Source organism: Ambystoma mexicanum, chromosome 2p (genome assembly GCF_040938575.1).
Source record: "Ambystoma mexicanum isolate Mex_15411 chromosome 2p, UKY_AmexF1_1, whole genome shotgun sequence".
NCBI lineage: Eukaryota > Metazoa > Chordata > Amphibia > Caudata > Ambystomatidae > Ambystoma > Ambystoma mexicanum.
In genome coordinates, this window is record NC_090923.1 from 419779510 (window position 1) to 419800408 (window position 20899).

At 45.7% G+C, this 20899-nt stretch overlaps 1 protein-coding gene across 4 annotated transcripts in view; it reads right to left on the minus strand.

The window, feature by feature from the left end:
• The window catches only part of FLNB (filamin B), a 626251-nt gene that overhangs the window by 228732 nt on the left and 376620 nt on the right, over positions 1-20899 (minus strand). For all 4 annotated transcript variants that reach the window (XM_069643780.1, XM_069643779.1, XM_069643783.1 and 1 more), the window contains exons 15-18: positions 19241-19364; positions 13518-13678; positions 5812-5902; positions 5325-5494 (exon numbers count right to left, since the gene is read on the minus strand). In XM_069643780.1, coding sequence (XP_069499881.1) covers positions 5325-5494; positions 5812-5902; positions 13518-13678; positions 19241-19364 — 546 coding nt within the window. The remainder of the gene's footprint in view (positions 1-5324; positions 5495-5811; positions 5903-13517; positions 13679-19240; positions 19365-20899) is intronic.

Consider the following 20899-nt stretch of genomic DNA (forward strand, 5'->3'; position numbering starts at 1 on the left):
GAGAAATAAATCCACCTTTAATGCACCAGCACACAGTTATTCATCTGAATCTCGGGTGTTTGAAAAACAGGTACTTAAAGAAGTTCATAAACTAGAACAACGAGGCATCCCCCGTCATTCCAATTTTGGCAGTGCCCAACGGTCATTGATTTCTAAATTAGCCAAGGTGGAAGACGTTATAGTGAGGCAAGCAGATAAAGGTGGGGCCATTGTGCTACTCAATCGCAATGATTACGTGGGCAAGTGCCTACGGTTATTGAACGACATTAAGAGCTATCGTCCCAGCCCTTCTGATCCATCGACCACTCTGAAGGAAATTCTAGAAAACAAGGTACAGAGGGCCTACGAGGCAGAAATGATCAGTAAACAGGAATGTGACTACCTCAGTAGAAAACAAGGGCGGATACCAGTATTCTACATCTCACCCAAAGTGCATAAAAGCCTTATTAACACTCCAGGAAGACCCATTGTATCTGGAGTCAGCTCCATATTAGAACCTTTATCAAAATTTGTTGATTACTATTTAAGACCATTTGTCCTCAAAATGAGCAGCTATCTAAGGGACATATCAGATGCCATTAATAAAATTGAGAACTTGCCTTTTACTCCAGGACAGTTTTTACGCATTAGCCTCGATATACAATCCTGTATACAGTTATTCCACAAAGGGCCACTCTAGAAGTGGTACAGGAAATCTTAAGAGACAGAGAAGATGGGCACCCAGTGAGTAATGCTTTTATCATCTGGTGTGCGGAGTTTGCTCTAACCAGAAACTTTTTTCAGTTTCAAGGAGCTTTTTTTGAACAGATTGAAGGCACAGCCATGGGTGCTGCTATGGCACCAAACCTTGCTAATCTTTATGTAGAATACTTTGAGAAATGGGTCATCTATCCAGTTACCAATCCTTTCAGAAAACATCTATTGAAATGGCTACAGTTCATATTATGACATGACATTTTCATAATATGGGAAGGCACAGCAACAGAGGCAGAGTCCTTTGTGGAATGGTTGAATGTACAGAATCTGTTTCTAAAATTCACCAAGGAGATTAATGTGCAAGAGATTAACTTCCTGGATATTACCATTTTTCATCATGGTGGTCATCTCAAAGTGAAACCCTACAATAAAAAAACTGATAAAAATGCTCTTCTACATTTCTCTAGCCACCATGCTAATCACATCAAAGCTAATTTACCCTTTGGGCAATTTCTCAGGCTTAAGAGAAACAGTAGTTTGCAGCAGGACTACAAGGATAGTGCTGTACTTCTGTCTAAAAAACTTCATAATAAAGGCTATCCAGCCAAACTGGTGAAGACGTCCTCCAAAAGAGCTTACAATAATAACCAAGAGGCGCTATTAGAAAAAAAGCAAAGAGATGACAGAGACAATCATATTGTGTTTGTAAATACTTTTTCGAATTTGTCATATAAAATTAAAGGCATCATAAACCAAACATGGAGAAAAGTGTATAATGACAAATCTACTCCTCCTCTAGTGGCTTTTAAGAAAAGCCAGAATATTAGAGAGATGCTGATCAGGAATGACATATTGTTTAAGCACACGACAGACCTAGACAAACCACCTCGTGGGGGCTCCCACCTGTGAAAGGACATTTCCCCTGTGGAAAATGTGTGATGTGTGCCTTGACTAAAGAAACGAAACAGATTATGTTGAATTCAACTACTCAGTGGATACTTAATGATATGACTAATTGCAACACAGAGAATGTGGTTTATTTAATCACTTGTCCGTGTGGACTACAATATGTAGGAAGAACAAATAGGAAATGTTGTACACGGATGATTGAGCATCGGAGTTGCATAAAAAATCAAATATTGGTGGCACCTATGGACAAACATTTTGTTCAAATGAAACATTCCCATGAAGAGTTGAGATGGGTCATCCTGAAGAAGATTGTTGGTAAAAATAAATCAGGTACTGACCGCAAGCTAATATTGTTTGAACAAAAAATGATTTCATATCAGAGGCCTCAATGAGGAATTGGCAACACACGCATGAATAACGAGGAAGCTGTGGGGTATGTAACACTGTTTTTTAAGCAATATCTGGTGTTTTTGAAAAAATGTTTTGCCTCTTTGAACAAAAGTGTTGATTTGCAGGTATTGATTTGTATAATCAAGCAGAAACCATATGCCTTGTCAAAGGAAGTTTGACCTCTGTTTTTGGACCATTGTGTCCAAATCAATGATTATGTATTACTCTGAAAAATATTTCTCGTGTTAGTGCCGTTTAATTTCAAATTTAACCTGCCCCGTTTTTGTAAAAAACATCCGGGTAATGCTGTGAAAATGTAATTACATTAGACACTTTTGATTTTCTAACATGAAATCCAGTGCCGGCTAAATACATATATATTTTTTTTTTTTTAAACTGTGTTTATTGGTTTTACTGAAATAAAGCAGGTGCAATTACATTTAACATTAAACCTTTCCCTCCTCCCACCCCCCTCCCTCCCCTCTGGTCGGATGAAATCTTAAAGTCCATTGTTCCACCTATGCGTTGAAGATGTCTGAAACCCTAATACATATTTTTTAAATAACCCTGGGACTATGGTCATTTTTCTTTACTTAGCATTGGGGGTATTTAAAAACAGTGAAGTTGTCTTCCATTTCCATGCTTCTTTTTAGGACCGCCACCATATCTGGCATATCTGGCATATTGGCGTTTACTAGTTGCTTCTAATGTTGGCAGAACTGTAATTTCGATATTCACATTAGAGAAAGAACGGTGTAATTTGATGTGGTGTTTTCTAGCCGGTGAAGCTGGTGTTTTCTAGCCCACATTTACTGGATTCATCTCCAGAAATAAGGTAAATTAATGGCAGACGTTAGTGTGAGTACCAAGTTGGTATGACATTGGGGATAATGTTTGGAATATAGGTGACCATGAGGTTATTGATTTCGCCCTTATTGTTTAAAGGTACCTTATTTGTGAAGGTGCGCTGGTAACGTGAGAGAGAAAAATCGCTCTGACCGTGGAAAGAACTATGGTGGATATGCTACGGGCATTTATCTACTATACAGGAGGTACTATGGCAGCACTGGTGGTGGAGGGTTAAAGGTTTTAGCCTTTTGTACTATTATAGCATTTTTGGAAATGCATAATACAATTGTTTTAGAAACGGTGGTGCATGTGGGAGGATGGTACTTAATCCTCAGTTTTAGATTGAAAAAGCATAAAATGGTGTTGAACATGATGACAGTAGTAGTATTGTGATGGGACAAGGAGTTTGAAGTGGTCTTGGTGTTGACAGGCTACAAATGGATTATGTGTGTGTGTTTTTTCTGCAGCACTGGTCAGGACCCAGGTTATTCAAGAACCATAAAGGAAATTACAAAGACTTGACAATAGAAGTCTTCAGCTACTTTAATGTGTATTGACACACCAGCACTACTAATACCCTACTAGGAGGTATGTAGTTTTTGTAGTATTTGTGAGGCAGGGTTGATAGCAACCTATGGGCCTCACCCAGTACATTGAAAGTAATGAGCATGTCTACTGGGTTGTTTAGCTATATTAGTGTGGAGCTTTTACTGGCTTATATTCATGGATGGTGGTGATACATAGTGATAGCCCCCCCCCTTTCTTTCTCTTTATTGGTTTGTTTTAGGAGTACTATTGAAATCTCCTCGCGTGGCCCTGGATTGCATGGTGGAGACTAAGAAAATAGAGTTCTTCCCCTGAAGAAAGTTCATGCAATTAGTGCAAAAATGTACTCAGTTTTTGAAGAAGTGTTAAAATCATTTGTGTGTGTTTTTTGTACTGTGTTGTATTTATTGTATATGACTATATGTGTGTGGAATTAGTGATTTGTACTGGTTTAATATCTACCATGTTTTGTCGTATTGGGTCATTTTCATGCAAAACATTTTTAGGAGTTTTAAATCCTTTGTGAAAAACTTTATAAAAATACATTGTTTTGATATTGTGGAAAAACATCACGTACTGGGCATATTTTTTCAAGACTATATGTACAGGTAGGGGTTGTCACACCAGTCCAGATGTATAGATCAGCATTTTTTTAAAAACGTTAATTCCGTCTCCTTTATATATAAATAATTGTGGTCGCCCCCGACCGTGCGAGAGAGGGAGTATTCTAAAGGGGTACTGTTGGCCTTCAATAAGGTGGGTGAAAAGTACACAAACCATAGTAGTACGAAATGCTCACATGCATTTATATATTTGTTTGCGCACCTTACTATGATTTGTGCACTTTTAGGCCACGCCCACAATGAAAGCCACGCCCCCACACGAGGGCCCCCCCTCAATTTCTTACCCCACTTAAAGCACTGCGTTTACCTTTATGTGCAGGCATTCAAATAACATTTGGGAGGGGGGTGGGTGGGTCAGCATTAAGTTAACACGCCCGTTTTGACCTCCCTTTTGATGGGGAGCAGCATGATCCCATCGTGAAATACCAGAAGCAGTTTTGGGATCTGTGTTCAGAATTAAGTGTTAAACGTAGAGATTAATCCAGGCAAGTTCATGGCGTGAAACCTTGCCCCCGACATTTAAGTCGGGTCAGGAACGGCAGGCAGTCACCAGAAATGTACCCTGTGCTACACAAAAGTGTGTGCAACAAAAAGACGGTCAACAATCTATTGTATTCAGAGTACAGATTTGAAGTGCACATAGGGAGGAATGGCATATGACGAGGGACCCAGAGAAATTACATACGAGGGGGGACATAGTGTTTGGTTATGAGCCCTCCCATTCCCTGCCCATGATAATCCCCATGGCTATTCCCACCCATTCCTGCGACTCCCCGTCAAAAACCCGGCTCACGGGAACTCTTTGACGGTCAACAGATTCAACAACCCAGAAATGACCTCACATTTTATTTTACAAATACCGACACTATCAATGCTACCAAACTGTTGTATTCAGAGTACAGATTTTAAGTACATTTATAAGCACTCTGCATATCCTTGACTGAGGTCCCGTTAGAAACAAGCGATGGCAAAGCCAGCATTTTTGGCTTGTACACAAGTTTTAAGATTTTTCCGGGCTCTGCTATTAGATGCCCAGGTGCTCGCACCATTTTGAACCTGCTGCCATCAATGAACAGTTATTACCACTACAACTGTGCTTGGCAAGCACCGCTCCCATACCTACACAAAAGCCCAACTGTTGGCATTGCCAATGCTTGTTAAAACTGGTGACACTGGCTACATAGAACTTGCGCGATGATCTCCCTAGCTAACTTTAATAGCCACGTGATCCAACACAACAAAGAACGAGGATTTTGAGAGGAGAAAAAAGGCGCGTGAATGTTGATTTTGCACTGGTGCACGTGCATTTACCTGCTGGACTGGAGTGTATCTGACTGTGTGCGAGTAGTCATAGTTGTCGATGATCTCAAAGTCTTTGACGGGGTCGCCGCCTGCGGGACCGCTGAACTGGACGTCCACTGGGGCCTTCCCAGCTCCTTTCGTGAAGACCGTGAAATGGGTGGGCTTCCCGTTCTCAACACCTGGAAGGGGTGGGAGGAATGCAAAGCAAGTGTCAACAAGCATTTAGATGCAAAATAATACTGTCTCGCGCCGTTCATTTTTAAGCATCTGTGCAGCGGAAGTGAAAAGTAATAATGAAAGTGTCCACAGTTTGATCACGAAGACGTCACTAATATTTCCATGGCCCCATTTTCACCCTCTCTGCTCCCGCCGCTTCCACGCTCCATTTTATGTAAATAAAAGGCAGTGAAACAAAGCTCCCTTTCAGAGCACACTCTACAGCTGTGCTTCGTCCCAAACAATCGCTTTTTAACAGCACGGTTTGCAAGGAGCTTACCGGTCCTACTCAGCCCGGGTCCTTCGGCTTTCACCTTGCTGGCATCGTGAGAAGGCTCCACTTTGACCCGGAACGGGCTCGAGGGAATTTCCTGCATTTACAAAAACAGTGCTTCAACATGTCGTGCCTGGCAGCAGTGCAGAAAACGCGCAGGGAAGCAGCATTCACCTGTGAGGCTCAGGCGAAGATTCCTATTTCAAACAGAATAACCTCACAGCTTCAATAAGGTAAGCATGGCAGTCTGTGCCAAATGCCCACTGGGGTAAGGCATCGCATGAACTAGATGTTCCCCCTTTGGATGACAGCAGAATGAAACAGTGAGACCCTTGTCGTGCAAAACGCTACTTTGACCGGGTATTACTGAGTGCACTGTGGGAAAACAATTTACAAGTTGAAATAATGTATTTAAATTGAAATGTAGATATGTGTTGTACTTAAAAACAATTGGTTAAAACAGGAAAAGCGGCACACAAAAGCCACCAAGTTCCCTCCACCTTGCACAACTGTACAGCACCAAAAAGTTTGCTTTAGATTTTAAATCTTCTGCTAAATTAAGTAATATAAGTTTTTATTTTACTTGTTAATTCATACTCTAGTCAAAATGAGGGGCCTTTAAGAATTGTCTTAGCAAACTGTTAACAGAATGCCTAATTAAGCAATAATACCGAAACCTCCCGAGGCCCAAGTTACAGTCCTGAGTGCAGCTAGGGCCTTAACGATGGCCTTTTGTGCTGTTATCACCCGATCCACCCCCCAATCAGGTATTATTGCTATTACCACCCCGGGTTTGCAATCCAGACACCCGAAGTGCTGACAGAAATGTGTTTTGTATAAATTAACTTGACACAGCAAAATACAACTAAGATGGCCGCCGTGGAGCTGGAAGACAGGGCTCCAAGCAGAGTACCTCTTCCATTTCCATGGTGGCCCAGGAGGCTGGAGCAGTGTCGGTGGTTGAGCTTCCGCCAATCTCGGATGGGAACTAGTCGCGAATGGAGAGTCGGCTCGGAGCACCAAAAACCGTCTTCGGCGGGTGTTTGGATTTGGCGTGTGTTGTTGTTGGTTGGTCCTTCCACGCCGGTGGAGGAGGAGGCGGAGAGGAGCACCGCGGCGGAGGCCGGAGAAAGGAACACGTTTTGCCGTTGGCCGGTTTCCTATGTGGGTGGACTCAGGCAGGGCGGAGCGGTGCCTGGGAGGAGGGTGTTGGGCTTGAGGAGGCTAAGAGGTCTCCTTAGGCGGGAGCAAGGGGAAAGTGTGTCCAGAGGAGGAGGTAAGGATGGGAAAGGGGGACGGGAAGCCTAGAAAGAAAGGAGGGGTGGAGGAAAGGGAGAAGAGGGGGAAGGTGTCATCTGTGAGATCCTCATCTGTGGAGGAGGGGAAAGGGGGAAATGGGGGACGGCTTTGCAGCAGGTCTCCTCAGAGGAATAATGAAGGAGGGTTGGTTCAGGACATCTCAGGGTCGGAGTCTCAGGAAAAAGGTGGTTTGGAGGAGCTGGGGGCTTTGGGGAGCGGTGTGCTGGAGGAGGACAAGATGCAGTGTGATAGTGTGTGGAAGGTGGTATTGAAGCCTGATAGTCGTGAAAAGACATTTCTGGGGGTGAATCCATTGGAAATTGCTAGATGGATAGAGGCAGCTGTGGGGGATGTTACTCGGGTGCTAGTGGTGGCTGGGGGTCGGTTGCTAGTGGACGGAACGAATGCTGATAGCCAGGCTAAGATTCTGGAGGTGCGTTGTTTGGGTAGACATGCGGTACATGCGATTGATCAAAGTGGTGTGTCGTGTAAGGGGGTGTTGTATGGAGTGCCGGTGGCTGTGAATATGTCTGAGATAGAAGATAAATTGGTGGATGTTGGGGTGGTGGAAGCGTGGAGGTTGGGGAGGAGAGATGCACGTGGGGATGTAATATCCACGACAGTAGCAGTGAGATTTGCGAGGAAGGAGTGTCCGGAAATGGTGGAGTTGGAATATCAGAGGTTCCGTGTGAAAGCTTATTGTGCGATGCCAATAAGGTGTTATAAGTGCCAACAGTTTGGGCATATGGCGAGAGTATGCAGGAATGAGAGACATTGTGGGAGGTGTGGAGGGGACCATGATATTAAGGAATGCAAGGTGGAGACCCCGATGAAGTGTGTGAATTGTGGGGGAGGGCATTCTACTGCGTTTAGGGGGTGTGAGAGTCACAGGGTGGCGAGAGAGGTGGTGCAGGTTAGGGCGGCGGAAGGTTTGTCTTATGCGGAGGCTGTAGCAAAGGTGAAACCGGCACAGGTAGTAAGTGAGGCGAGTGCGAAAGAGCTGGTAGTGGAAGAGGGTGTGGGAAGGAAGAAAGTGATGGGTGAGGTGAAAGGCAAAGAAATGGTGATTGTTTCGAAAACTGAGTTTATGTGCTTCATAGTGAGTGTGCTGGAGTTGGTTCAGAGGAATGCGTCTATCAGTGTGTCGGATCTTACGAAAGGAGTGGTGGAAGCGGGGAGGAGGTATTTGAGTGTTGTGGATGTGGTGGAAGAGGATGTATTTAAGATGGTTGCTAAAATGCGGAAGCAGAGTGGGGTCCCGGCATGAGGATTTTGCAGTGGAACGCGAGGAGTTTGTTGAGGAATGGACAGGAGTTGAAAGCGGTGTTGTGTGGGGAATTGAAAGTTGACGTGGTTTGTATTCAGGAGACGTGGTTGAGGGGTGATCTGAGGTTTGCGATTCCGGGTTTTGAGCTGTTTCGTAAGGATAGGTTGGAAGGGAGAGGGGGGGTGTGGCTCTAGCGGTTCGAAAGGGGTTGGTAGCAAGGGAGATTGTGGTGGAAGGAGCAGTAGAGGCGATTGGGGCAGGGATACGGGTAGGAGGATCGGAAGTATTGGTGCTGAATTATTATAATCCGTGTGAGGTGGTGGAAGTGGGTGTGCTGTCTGAAGTGATAAGGGGACATGTGGGACCTTGTGTTTTGTGTGGCGTTTTTAACAGTGCCAACACGTTGTGGGGTAGCTATCGGACAGATACGAATGGGGAATTGTTGGAGGACATGGCGGATGAATTGAGTCTGGTTTTACTGAATGATGGTTCAGGTACGCGGTTGGATGTGAGGACTGGGAAGTTGTTGTGCTTGGATTTGACCTGGGTGTCTGCTGCAATAGCGGGTGAATGTGATTGGGAGGTGCGTGTGGATGGGGACATGGGGAGTGATCATTCTGGTATCTTGGTGACTGTAAGGGGTGAGGTAGGGATCAGGCCACGGATGACTGGGAGACGGTTGAATTTTAAGATGTATAAAAGAGTGTGTCAGGAAGTGATTGTTCCTCGAGGTAGAGATGGGGGGGGGTGGATGAATGGAATTAATATTTGGTGCAGGGAATGAGAGCAGCGTCAGAGGCGGCAGTTCCAGAGATTGAGAAGGGGAAGAGTGGGAAGATTGAGGTACCTTGGTGGACGGTGGAATGTTCGAGAGCTGTGGCGGAACGTAAGAAGGCTAGGGCTAGGGCGGTAAGGTCAGGAATGATAGTGGATTTGGTGGCATATAAAAAGGCTAAAGCTATGGCGCAGAGAGTAATTAGGGAACGGAAGCGTGGTTATTGGAGGGGTTATTGTGGGTCCCTGGGGAGTGATTCTGGTGTGGGTGAGGTATGGAAACAGTTCAAGCGGATGTCTGGATTAACGAGACCACAGGGTGGAATGTCAGTGTTGTTGAAAGGAGAAGAGGTGATTAGTGAGGATGGGGAAAAGGCGAATTTGATGGGGGAGTATTTTGCGGGGGTGCACAGTTCGGGGAACTTCCCAGAAGCGGTGAGGTTACGAATGGGTGTGGTAGAGGAGGAGATGCGGGAGGTGTTGGCGAATGTTGGGCCTTGGGAATGAGGTCCCGTTTTCGATGTTGGAGTTGGATGGTGCGATTCGAAAGGGGAAGTGGTCAAGTCCAGGGGTGGATGGTGTTATGTATGTATTTTTGGAGAAGTTGCCTGTAGAATGTAAGTTGGAAGTATTAGCTCTGATCAATGAGATTTGGAAGAGTGATGTTTTGCCGAAGCTGTGGAAAAGAGCGATTGTGGTGGCGATTTTGAAGGGTGGAAAGGTTCCAACGGAGTGTAAGTCGTATAGGCCGATTGCGTTGACTGTTGTGATGTGTAAAGTTATGGAACGGATGGTGGTTGAGCGATTGGGGTTTTATTTGGAGTCGAATGGGTGTTTGAGTGACTTTCAGAGTGGGTTCAGGAAGAATCGGTCGGTGGCTGATCCATTAGTGAGATTAGTGACTGGGGTGGAGGAGGCATTATGTGATGGAGAGTTGGTGGGAGCGTTCTTTTTGGATTTGGAAAAGGCATATGATATGGTGTGGAAGAGTGGGTTGTTGGTAAGATTGTTGGAGATGGGTGTGAAGGGGAGGATGTTTCGGTGGATAAGGGCATTTTTGGCGGATAGGACCTTTCAGGTGAGAGTGAGGGGGGTGCTGTCTGAAGTTTGGAAGATGGAGAATGGGACACCGCAGGGAAGTGTGATTAGTGCAATGCTGTTTAATGTGATGGTGGATGGGCTGATTCGGGCTATGATGGGAATCGGGTGTCAGGTAGATTTCTTTGCGGATGATGGTCTGGTAGGGGTAAGAGGGCGGAGTTTGTTGATGGTGCAGAGTCGGTTGCAAGCTGTGATAGTACGCATGGAGGAGTGGTGTGGGAAATGGGGCTTTTCGGTGTCTGTGGAAAAAAGTGTGAGTATGGTGTTTGAGGAGAAGAGTGCAGCAGGAGTTGAACTTGGTTTTGAAAGGTGTGAGGGTGAAGAGTGTGAAGGAGTTCCGGTACTTGGGGGTGATTCTGGATAGAAAGTTGAATTGGAACGTGCAAGTGGATGGAGTGATGGACAAGTGTAAACGCAGGCTGAATTTGTTGCGGGCGGTGACTGGGAAAGAGTGGGGTGCGCAGCAGAAGTGTTTACGAATGTTATATAAGGGATTGATTTTGAGTGTGTTAGATTTTGGATGTCAGGTGGCAGTGGGTTTCACAATGAGTCAGAAGTTGCGGTTGGATAGGGTGCAGGCGAGAGCATTGAGGGTGTGTTCGGGTGTGATGAGGTCCTCTCCAATGAATGCGGTTCAGGTACTTGTGGGGGAGATGCCATTGGGGTTGAGAAGGGATGTGTTGAATATGAGGTGGTGGGTGAAGTGTAGTGCGAAGAGTGTGGTTCATCCGGTACGTGAATGTTTGCGGTATAATTGGAGGTTTGACTATTATGGGGATCGGTGGAGGAGGAAAGGGGGCACTTTGGGGTTTCACATGTGGGAGAAGGGGGTGCAGTGGGGTGTGGGCGAGTTGATGGTTGTGACAGATATGGATCTGGTGAGGTGTCCGATGTGGATGATGGGGTCTCCAAAGGTGTGCTTGGAGTTGACGAGTGTGGTGTCAAAGAAGCGGGGATTGCGGGGTGAGATCAAAGCTTTGGGTCAGGCATATGTGGCAGAGAAAGAAGGGTGCAGGGTGTTCACGGATGGTTCAAAGGATCCGGTATCTGGAAGAGTGGGAATGGCGTATTATTTGGAAAGCACTGGGGAGTATAAAGTGGGGCGTCTGACGGATGATGTGTCAATTTGTACGGCTGAGTTGGTGGCGATTGCAATGGCGATTGAAAGGGTGTGCGAGTTGAGGTTTGAGAAAGTAGTGGTGTTTTCAGATTCGTTGAGTGGGTTGCAGGCGATTGTGGCAGGGGATGGTGATAGGAAGGATGTGATTTTGGATATCAGGAGAAAGATTGATCGGTGTGTGCGTGGGGGGATGGATCTGGAGTTGGCGTGGGTCCCCAGTCACAGCGGCATTCTGGGAAATGAGTTAGTGGATTTGGCGGCGGGTGAGGGTATGAGAAGGGAAGCGGTTGATGTAAGGTTGCCTTTGAGTGTGGATGAGATGAAGGCAGTGATGGTGAGGCGGGTCATGGATGAGTGGCAGGAGAACTGGGTGAGTGGGGTGAAAGGCAGGTGGATGTTTGGTATTCGTGAGAAAGTGTCAGTAAAGGTGGATCCGGGAAGTCTAGAATGGAGGAGGGGGAGGAGGTGATGCTGAATCGATTGAGAATAGGGCATATGGGGCTGAATGACTGTCTGTTTAGAGTGGGGAAGCGAGAGTCGAGGGACTGTGCGGTGTGTGGAGTGTCTGAGACTGGAACATTTTCTGTTTAGGTGTGAGAGACATGCTGTAGAGAGAGAATTGATGAGGGTTCGGTTGTCTGCGCAGGGTGTGGCTGAGTTGAGTGGGAAGGCTTTGTTGGGAGGTGACGGGGTGAGAGGCAGGAGGAGGAGTAGTGTGTTGTTGGATTTTGTGAGGCAGACAGGGCGGTGGGAGGAATTGTGAGTTTACGTGGGTTGAATGCTGAATGGTGGATAGGTGCACATCATCCAATTGGATGGGGAAGCGCCTGCGTGGGTCCGCCCACGCCTACACTAATTTAAAGAAAGAGCTTCCACCAAAATAATTAGGTGAGTGGGGTAATGGGATAGGGAGAGGATGGGGAAGAGAGGGTACTGAGTGAAGGAGAGGGTGAAGGGCAGATGGTGGGGTGGGAGAGCAGCCATCGGATTGCTTGGAACGCAAGTTTGGATCGCGGGATTCAGATCGCGATACAAGCAACACGATTGGTTTGCTCCCCCGCACTGCGTGCTTATTAAGCATTTACTAAGCCCTGGCAAGGCATGTACAGGGCACATAATATCATAATATTTAAATTAGATAATGCTTCTATGTTTAAAGCTGCTTAGGAACAGTTTTTTTTTTTTTTGCAAGGGCTATGCCAGTAAACACTCATTAAGACCATACCATTTTTGAATACACATATTACAAACTGTTTAATAAATGCTAATGAATAAAACGTCACTGAACTTTTTATAAACAACTTACTCAATTCTCAAGGAACATATGAACTGCTTGTAGGATAGAATGATGATCATTGCTGGTAAATGTTATTTAAACCTTCCAACTGCTCGATAAGGGCTTGAGAAATATTAAGCATGTAATTTGCTCAATCTATTGCAGCTAAGAATTCTCCTAGTTGTCCATTGTAGTTTATGTTATACAAATAAAATCAAATATTTTTTAATAACAAAGTAGTTTTTGGTGCCATATGTTGCGTCACACACGGTCTACGCAGCAAGACAAAGTGCAAGCCTATGAGGTAGGTTATTACCAAAAAAAGTACATTTCCAAATGTGACATGATAGTATGTTTTCTGTGCCGGGCTGCACTGGTGGCGAGGGAGGGTGCTGGGCAGAGGGGAGCTAGCAGGTGTGTTGTTTGGAATACTACTTTTTAAACGGGGGATTCCAGGGGAATTAGTAGCGAGGGGGGAGCAAACCTGGTCCATATATATATATATATATATATATAATCAATTCAGGCAAAGAACATTTTTTGGGACAACACTGTGTATGGAGTATTCAACCTAACAATGTAAGCCACTAACCCTAGAGACTGGTACCAAAAATGTTCAGAGACCGGGATCTTTTTTGGTCCAGTGCGGTCTGCAATTAACAGGTTTTAGCAGCATGCCCCCCCCCCTTCCATTTTAGCAATGGAAGTTACTGTGAGAAGCAATAACATCACCATGTTCTTTTCAAGCAAGTGGTTGCTATTTACATTGACAGGACATAAAATGCTATGACCTGAAATTTTAGTTGAATCAGGTAATTTCTTTCAAACAAATGCTGCAAAAATGAAACACATGGCAATACACAGACAATACAAACCTGGCCTGCAAAGAGCACTTTGATGGTGTAGCGCCCGGCTCCCGGTGGCATGTATTTCACTGTAAATGTGTCATTCGCATTGTGAATGATATCAAAGTCGATGTCTTCTTCATTCTCACTGACCACCCGTGCTTCACACTTGATCCCCACACTGACATCCCCTAGAGAAGAGAATAAAAGTAATTGAAATAACGAAATACACCGCTGCACATGGGCTCAACATTACACTTTGAAATATCAATGGAAGCTCTTCTAATGCGGTCAACGATCCCCTGCTGACAGGGGAGGAATAGAGCAGGGCTGTGCCAAGGTAAGTCATACTTAATATTGATCATGTATAAGACACTCATTTTTGCAGTGAGAACTGCTTCAAAGCACAAGAAGCGGGTACGCAATGAGAGCAAACTGTGAAACACCAACTCAAGATGCAGGGCTGCTGCCTACAGATTTCAGGATGCTCAGAAAGCCAGGCTCAGTCAGCCAATGGGCGTCCAGCTTCTCCTGGAAGATGCAGTGGTCATGCTCATCTCTGACGCGGCAAGGAAGCGATTTCTGAAAAATGGCCCGACTATATGGCACTGGTTTAGGAGTCTGGGTTTTGAAGGGAGTCTAGCAGTGGAGAATCTCACCAGGTGCTCTGGTGCACATGAAAACACCAGAGAGCGTGAGGATAATCACCAGAACCCCCTAGGCCCAGGCTCAGTCTGCCTGTCACACCCGTACACCCCTTGCCTATCGCCTTCCACATCACCTCTATCAATAGAACAAAATCCTTCCAATGATGCTCTTAAATCCCATTCCTGATGGACTTTATAACGTGCCGGCCTGCCTGGTATGTATCAGAGCGCAGGAATAGGGGATGCACTCTGGGAGCTCCATGGGTGCAGGAGTATGATATATGATATGATAGGATAGGTTATTTATAACGTGCTTGATACCCTGAGGTTTCTAAGCGTGGGCCCGAGGATCGAACCTGTGCTGCTCCGTGTCGTCTTGCTTCCAAGGTGAGCGCTCTGCCCCAGAGCTATCCTCCCGAGACAGAGAAGCTAGGATGAATAGGGGAAGGAGCTTAGCTCCAGAGGGGGAGATTTAGAGTCAAGTTGAGCGATCCGTGCGATTTATTTATTGGGTATTTATAATGTGCCTATACACAATGTGTTTCGAGGCGCAACAAGACAAGAGGGTGGGGGGTGACAGGGAGACAAAACAAACAAGATCCTACTAGGCCTTGTGACAAACGGATCGTGCAAGGGCAGTAACAAGAAGCTCAGGGGAGAGGGTGCAGGTCAGGGCAGATGGGCCGTGAGAAAAAAAAGAGTGCCAGGGGAGGCCAGGTGGACAGAGCCAGGGGAGGCAGAGAGTGCAGGGGACAGAAGGTCCCCGAGCTAAGTGCGAGGTAAGGGGCTGGAAGGCCTACATATGTGTAGGCCCAGCCAGGCTAGTGTGGGGGAGGGGTCTGAAAGGGCAAGTGTAATTTAAGGGGTGGGGGGCAGGGAAGACCAAGTGCAGGGGTAGACTGGACAAGGAGGGCCTGCTCCCCTGTAAGACACTGGCGGAACCAGGCAGCCAGTCAAGATGCAGACAGGAACATTAGCTGGGGAGGGGGAGAGGGAAGGAAAAAAAGAAAAGAAAGGTCTTGAGAAGCTTCCGGATCTTAAGGAGATCCGGCTCAAATCTGAAAGGGGCAGGCAGGCCATTCCAGATTGAGGCACCCGTGGAGGAGAGAGATCTACCCCCACTTGCCGCTTGGAAAAGCATATGATCTGCAGAGTGTTGGAGCTAGAAGACCGAAGGGCTCTAGCAGGGAGGTATTTAGGGAGAGAGAGTTGGATGTAGCAGGGTCCCAGGCCCCATAAAGCCTTGTGGATGATGCAGAGGGTCTTGAACTTGATCCTTGCAGCAACCAGACACCAGTGGGGGAGATCTTATAGCTGGAGAGATGCGGTCCCTGGGCTTGGGATTTTCATTGAAGGGTAGGGTCTTTAGTTCCTCTCTGAAGTGGCAGGTTGTCTCATCTGCATTGGTAACGTGTTCCAAAGACAGGGGGCAAAATGGGCGGGAAAGGCTGGTTTTCTGTTCTTGGTCCCTCTTGCAGTTCTTTGCTTGCAACCTAACAATGTTCTGGCTTCTGGTGGTGCACTGGCCTCCAGAGATGGCGAGTTCTCAGCCAGGTACGTGAAGGCTGTCTTGAACATGATGCATGCTTGAAGGCATAGCCAGAGCAGCTCTTGGAGGATGGGGTTGAATTTTCGAAGCCCTGTGATGGGTTATGATGCAACATGCTGGGCAGCCTTCAGTGGGGGCTAAGGTGGCATCTGGGACTCCTGCAAGTAAGACATTGCCACTCCCCAGGGGAAGATGACCAGGCCTTGCAAAGCCGTACTGTAACTTGGGCAGGGATAAAATGCTCCCTAAATGCCTCTCTCGCCCCCTTCCCCCAACCCATCCCTATCCTTTCACTCACTTCCAGCTTACAACCCTTGTAATCGGGTCAATTAATGCTTGTGTGGCTGATGTTTGTTTACCATGTGTCATTCAGTTGCTGTTCAGCAAAGTTAGATAGTTATTGTTTTGCTACTGTTGTCTGAAGTTGGCTTTGAAGATGATGCATTGTTGATTTTCTATGATATATTAATCTAAACAGTGGTTAGGTAACCATTAGGCCATAAAAGCAAAAGAACAAAAATGGCTAAGACAGTATAAGGCAGAAAGAGACAGAGTTGGAGTTACGACTGAGATTCAGAGAGGTGGTGCAAGGGGAGAGAAAGTGAGAAAGAGCGCAAGGAGTGCACTTTAATGAGCATTGCATATCATTCTTGTCAGCACGATTCCAAGGGCCTGCTCGGGGTCTGTAGCTCAGCTAATGGCAGGGGCCAAAGAATCTAAGAAGAAAGAGCCATTTGAAAGCCTGATCAGTGTGATAGCTCAGAGCCTGGCGGTGCCATAGAACCATCAAGAGAAGAACAACGATAGCCAGAGGCGGGCTCAAGACAGGCAAGGCAATCTTTGGATGGTGGATGAGAATAACTTTGGTCTCAGGTGGGGAGTCGAAACATTCTTTCTGGAAATCGGTTTTGCTAACCCCTAAGGAAAGGAAGAATCACAAGTTTGGGCTTGAAAGGCATGTGCCGACTCTACATCCCAAGAGCCCAGTTAACATACCTTAAACCAAGGACGGAGTAACTAAGAAAGCGCGCCCGGGTGCTGTAACCACTGTGACTGAGACCTGTAGATAGCCAGCACGGCTACATCCCTGGAGCTCTGCGTTTGGAGACTAGGCCACTGAACTTGGAATAAAACAATAGGTGAACTTAGATGAGATCCTCACGCTTGATGAATTGTACCTCCACCTGAAACTGTTCAACCGAGTTATTGCTATTATGCTCTAGCAGCAAATCCTTAAAATCCCGTAGGCGCTCATCCAATGCATAATCCCCGAAACCCACCCCCAAAGGAGTGCAACTAACTCTTAGAATGAGGATTCAGATCCTGGCTAGGGTTAACCAGATTTACTCTAGAGACTTTCAAGATCAATCTCCAGACTGGATTTCCTCCCAGCCAGGTCACGGTTTTGAAAATGCAGCCAAGCGGGACATCTTGTCATAAATCCCATGGTGACCCTTGGGTGTTTATCCAACCCCCCCTGATAACAGGAAAAAGAGTTGGACTTAATTTATTCTGTGCAATGTTTTCTTTTGCTCCTGACTGTGACATGGGCCAGAGTCATTTTAAGGAACATAGAATCCCTTTTTAGACTTGCAAACGTATTAGTCAGGGGAGCTCAATGATCCTATTGACCCTTTCACGGCAATCAACATTGACAAAACCGGCCCTGGTCGTAAGAGGTGCCTAGTACCACACATCCAATGTTGGTTGATTCCTATTCAAGCCTGATATTCCATTTCTGGGATATTTCTGGTATCTGAAGGATGAAAGGCTAGGGGGTTAGGGGTAACTAAAGTTCATGATGACTAACAAAGCCTCAGATGAGTTTGCAGCATTATCCTATATCGCAACAAAATCAATGCATTGCCTAGCATTTGCTAACCTTTGATGACTGATGGTCTGGAGGGTGGCCCAGAGCAATTGGCAGAGGGATAAGAATAATTGTAAACCTTCCGTCTATCACCTATTTTGTTTTGGCTGGTCACCCTAAGGGAAACAGGTATGCCCAGATATGGGTCCCAAGCCTGCTGGGCATACAGATCAGCTCCTCTGGTCTCACTGAAGCCCAATGAGGCCGAAACGTGTCTGGGTTTGCTCGTGGTCTTGTGCAGAAGGGATGTGACCTAGCAGTTTGGGCCAGACTACCCCTTTGGGGTGGGACCAAGCCCGATTTACATATGGTCTTTCCTCGTTCTGCAATGGCTTGGCAAACTGAAGAACGATGGTTTGGAGGGCTGCCCAGAGCAATTTACAGAGGTTTAGGATTTATTTGAAACCTTCCAGCCACCACATCTTTTGTTTTGCTTGAATTAGAAAAACCTAACAACCCGTTAGATTTGCATTATACTGGACTGTATTGTATTGTCTTTCCTTTGCTTAATCTCGCTTCATTGTATTAATATTGGTCATGCAGTGCAGAGAATTCAGTGAATCCATAATGATACACGGATATAGCTATAACCTTAAATATTTAGGTGATAAGAGAAAAAAGATTGGTTTTAAGCATTTGGTTAAAAAAGCACTGGATACAAAATAGAAGTGGAATGGAAGAGAGGGCATACCCCCAGTGGTTACAATGGTAAATTGGGAGTTCTGAACTTTTGAAAAAGCCGCCATCAATTTTTAGGCAGAGCTTCTCCGATGGGTTACATACCCAAAGGACAACTTCTAAAGCCGAGAAAGCATCAATCTTCCAGAGGTCAACTTTCCATCTATCCTTTGCTTGTCTTAGGACAAAAACGGACTCAAAACTTGACCATTTTAAAGCCATCCCTCTTTCTGCGCTCTAACTGCAGTGTGGAATGGCTGGAGGTAGACGAGGGGAAGTGGGTGTGAAGGGACCTTTTGTTTTGTTTTCGTTTTACTCTGTTCCCGGCAGGTTAACCAGCTGGATGCATGCACGCTTAGAGTGCCCCTACTTTGGGGTGCTGAATCATTTGTCAGTGTCCCCCTCAGAACCGTTCTTTTGCAGCCACATTTTGGGATGCCTGTTTGCCGCTTGAAAACCGCTCTCTTGCAAAGGTGGCGATGCCCACCTGGAATGACCCGGAAGCTCTATTAATGGGCGCTGGATGCTGCAGGTGGGAAGACAAAGCGGAACCAGTAAAGAGAACAGGAAAGAAGATCTGATCATACTCACCTCCCCGGGATCACAAGTCATTTGTGTCTAAAGGAGTGGTTTTTTGAAGTACATTTTTACATCTGTGATGGTCTATATATATATATATCGTTCTGCCCGCTCTATACGGTGCTCCCTTTCAAAATGACAACAATATAAGGAGCCCCTAATCACACATCCTAGTGCGTATGGTCATTATCACCATTAGGGATACCGGAGAAAGGACAAACTGGCCCGAGTGCCTTCAGCTCCTTGCTTGCAGGACATGTGTCCCCCTTTTCAGGGGCACCAAGTTACACGCAAGCGCATAGAAATGAATGTGCTTGCAACATGCACTATGCACAAATCTGCTGCACGTTTAGGTCAAGATTTCAGAGAACACTATTGGGAATAAGATTTTTAAAGCACATTTGTCATGGCTGTCCAGTTAAATGTGTACCTTCTCCTGCCTCTGTACAATCGACTGTGAAATGGGTAGGCTCATTCGCTTTCAAGCCAGTTCTCTCCACTCCAGGTCCAAATACCTTAACCATCTTAGGGTGGCTTCCTTGTCCAATGTTGACCTGGCAGGAGAAAGAATATTTTTTGTTTACAAAGGCATTTACATTAGATAGCATTCATATATTCTTTCAAATTGGATTTTGCACAGAAATAAAGTATTTGCCTATCCCCAGTTCTCTGCTTGTATGCTCCCCAGTGGCAGAAAACATCTACTAATACAGTACACTTGTGTAGGTTGATATTGATATTTTAGTTCAATCGCGCTCGTACCCAAAGTGTTTCAGAGTGCAACAAGACAATGGAGGGGAACAGGGAAGAACAAAACAGCGATTTTACTAGGCCCAGTGACAATGAGGACGCGCAAGTGTATGGGAGAGGGGGAGGGGAAACGTGCATGGAAGGGGGAGAAGTGGAAAGTACGAATTAGAGGAGACACAGATAAATAACAACAAATAAATAATAAAGGCAACAAACAGTGGTAGTGCAGCCAGCAATTTGCAAGTGCTAGGTTTAAGGCAGCAAACATTTTAATGTTAATATGTATGTATTCGCCTTATGCAGAATAAGGTCGTCTATGTGTACTGCAGTAAATAATAAGTGGACTGGGGCATCCACAAGTCAAGTGAGGTGAACTAACACACAGAAAGATGTGCTGGTGGGCACATTTGTGTGTGTGCATATTTCCAGGGCATGTACACGCAATCTGAGATGGTGACAACCCTACCTACCACTATGGAGTAATATGCATGGTTAACTTGCTTACTAGCTTGGTATTTGTACAGGCCCTTTTGTTTTCGTTTAGTGCTTTGTGTGGCGAATGGATGTGCAAAGAGGGGGTGATATTGTTTGAAATTGGTGTGCGTCTTCTTCATTGTGTTACAAGACTGGGACCAAGCTGGAGAGACATTTTCCTTGGATAAGCCATGAAGCATTGAAGGTCGCTTCAATCAGATCCATTTGCTTTGCCATAGAAGGGAGTTGGACACGAATGATTCAAGAAGGATGTGTCATCATATGGGCACTGACATATTTGAGGACCAATATTTTTGAAAGCAATGGTTCTGAATTGACTAATCACAATCTACTGAAAAGTGTGACAAACAAAACAATGCAAAACCTTTGCAATGGTACATGAACATGCTTGCAGTTCAGAGACCATGCCTTACGTGTGGAAATACACATTGCCTTTTATCCAAATGGCAAGAGAATGAGATTCCATCAGAATTTAAGTAGTCCTTTTATGTTGGCCAAGTCTGGGATACACAGGTTTTCATTTTCTTTTTTAATCTGCAATTCTTGACCCAGTTAGGACACTGATCCATTCATTATATTCCTTCTCCAAGGACAGGGAATGAAGTTTGTTGAGTATCCATCTGTATTATTGATGGAACTTTCCAAGGGAACCATCTTCTTCTTTTGGTATAGGCTTTCTGACGTCCTGTACCACCGGAGACACTAATGTTCAGACTTGTGAGCAGACGGGCCAGTGCACATGTTCAGCAGGGAGAGCTACCAAGGGGCGTCTGCCTGGCCTAGGTGTCCTCCCAGTTTTTCTTGCCCAACCTCTCTAATCTCAATCTCCTTGACCGCATCTCAT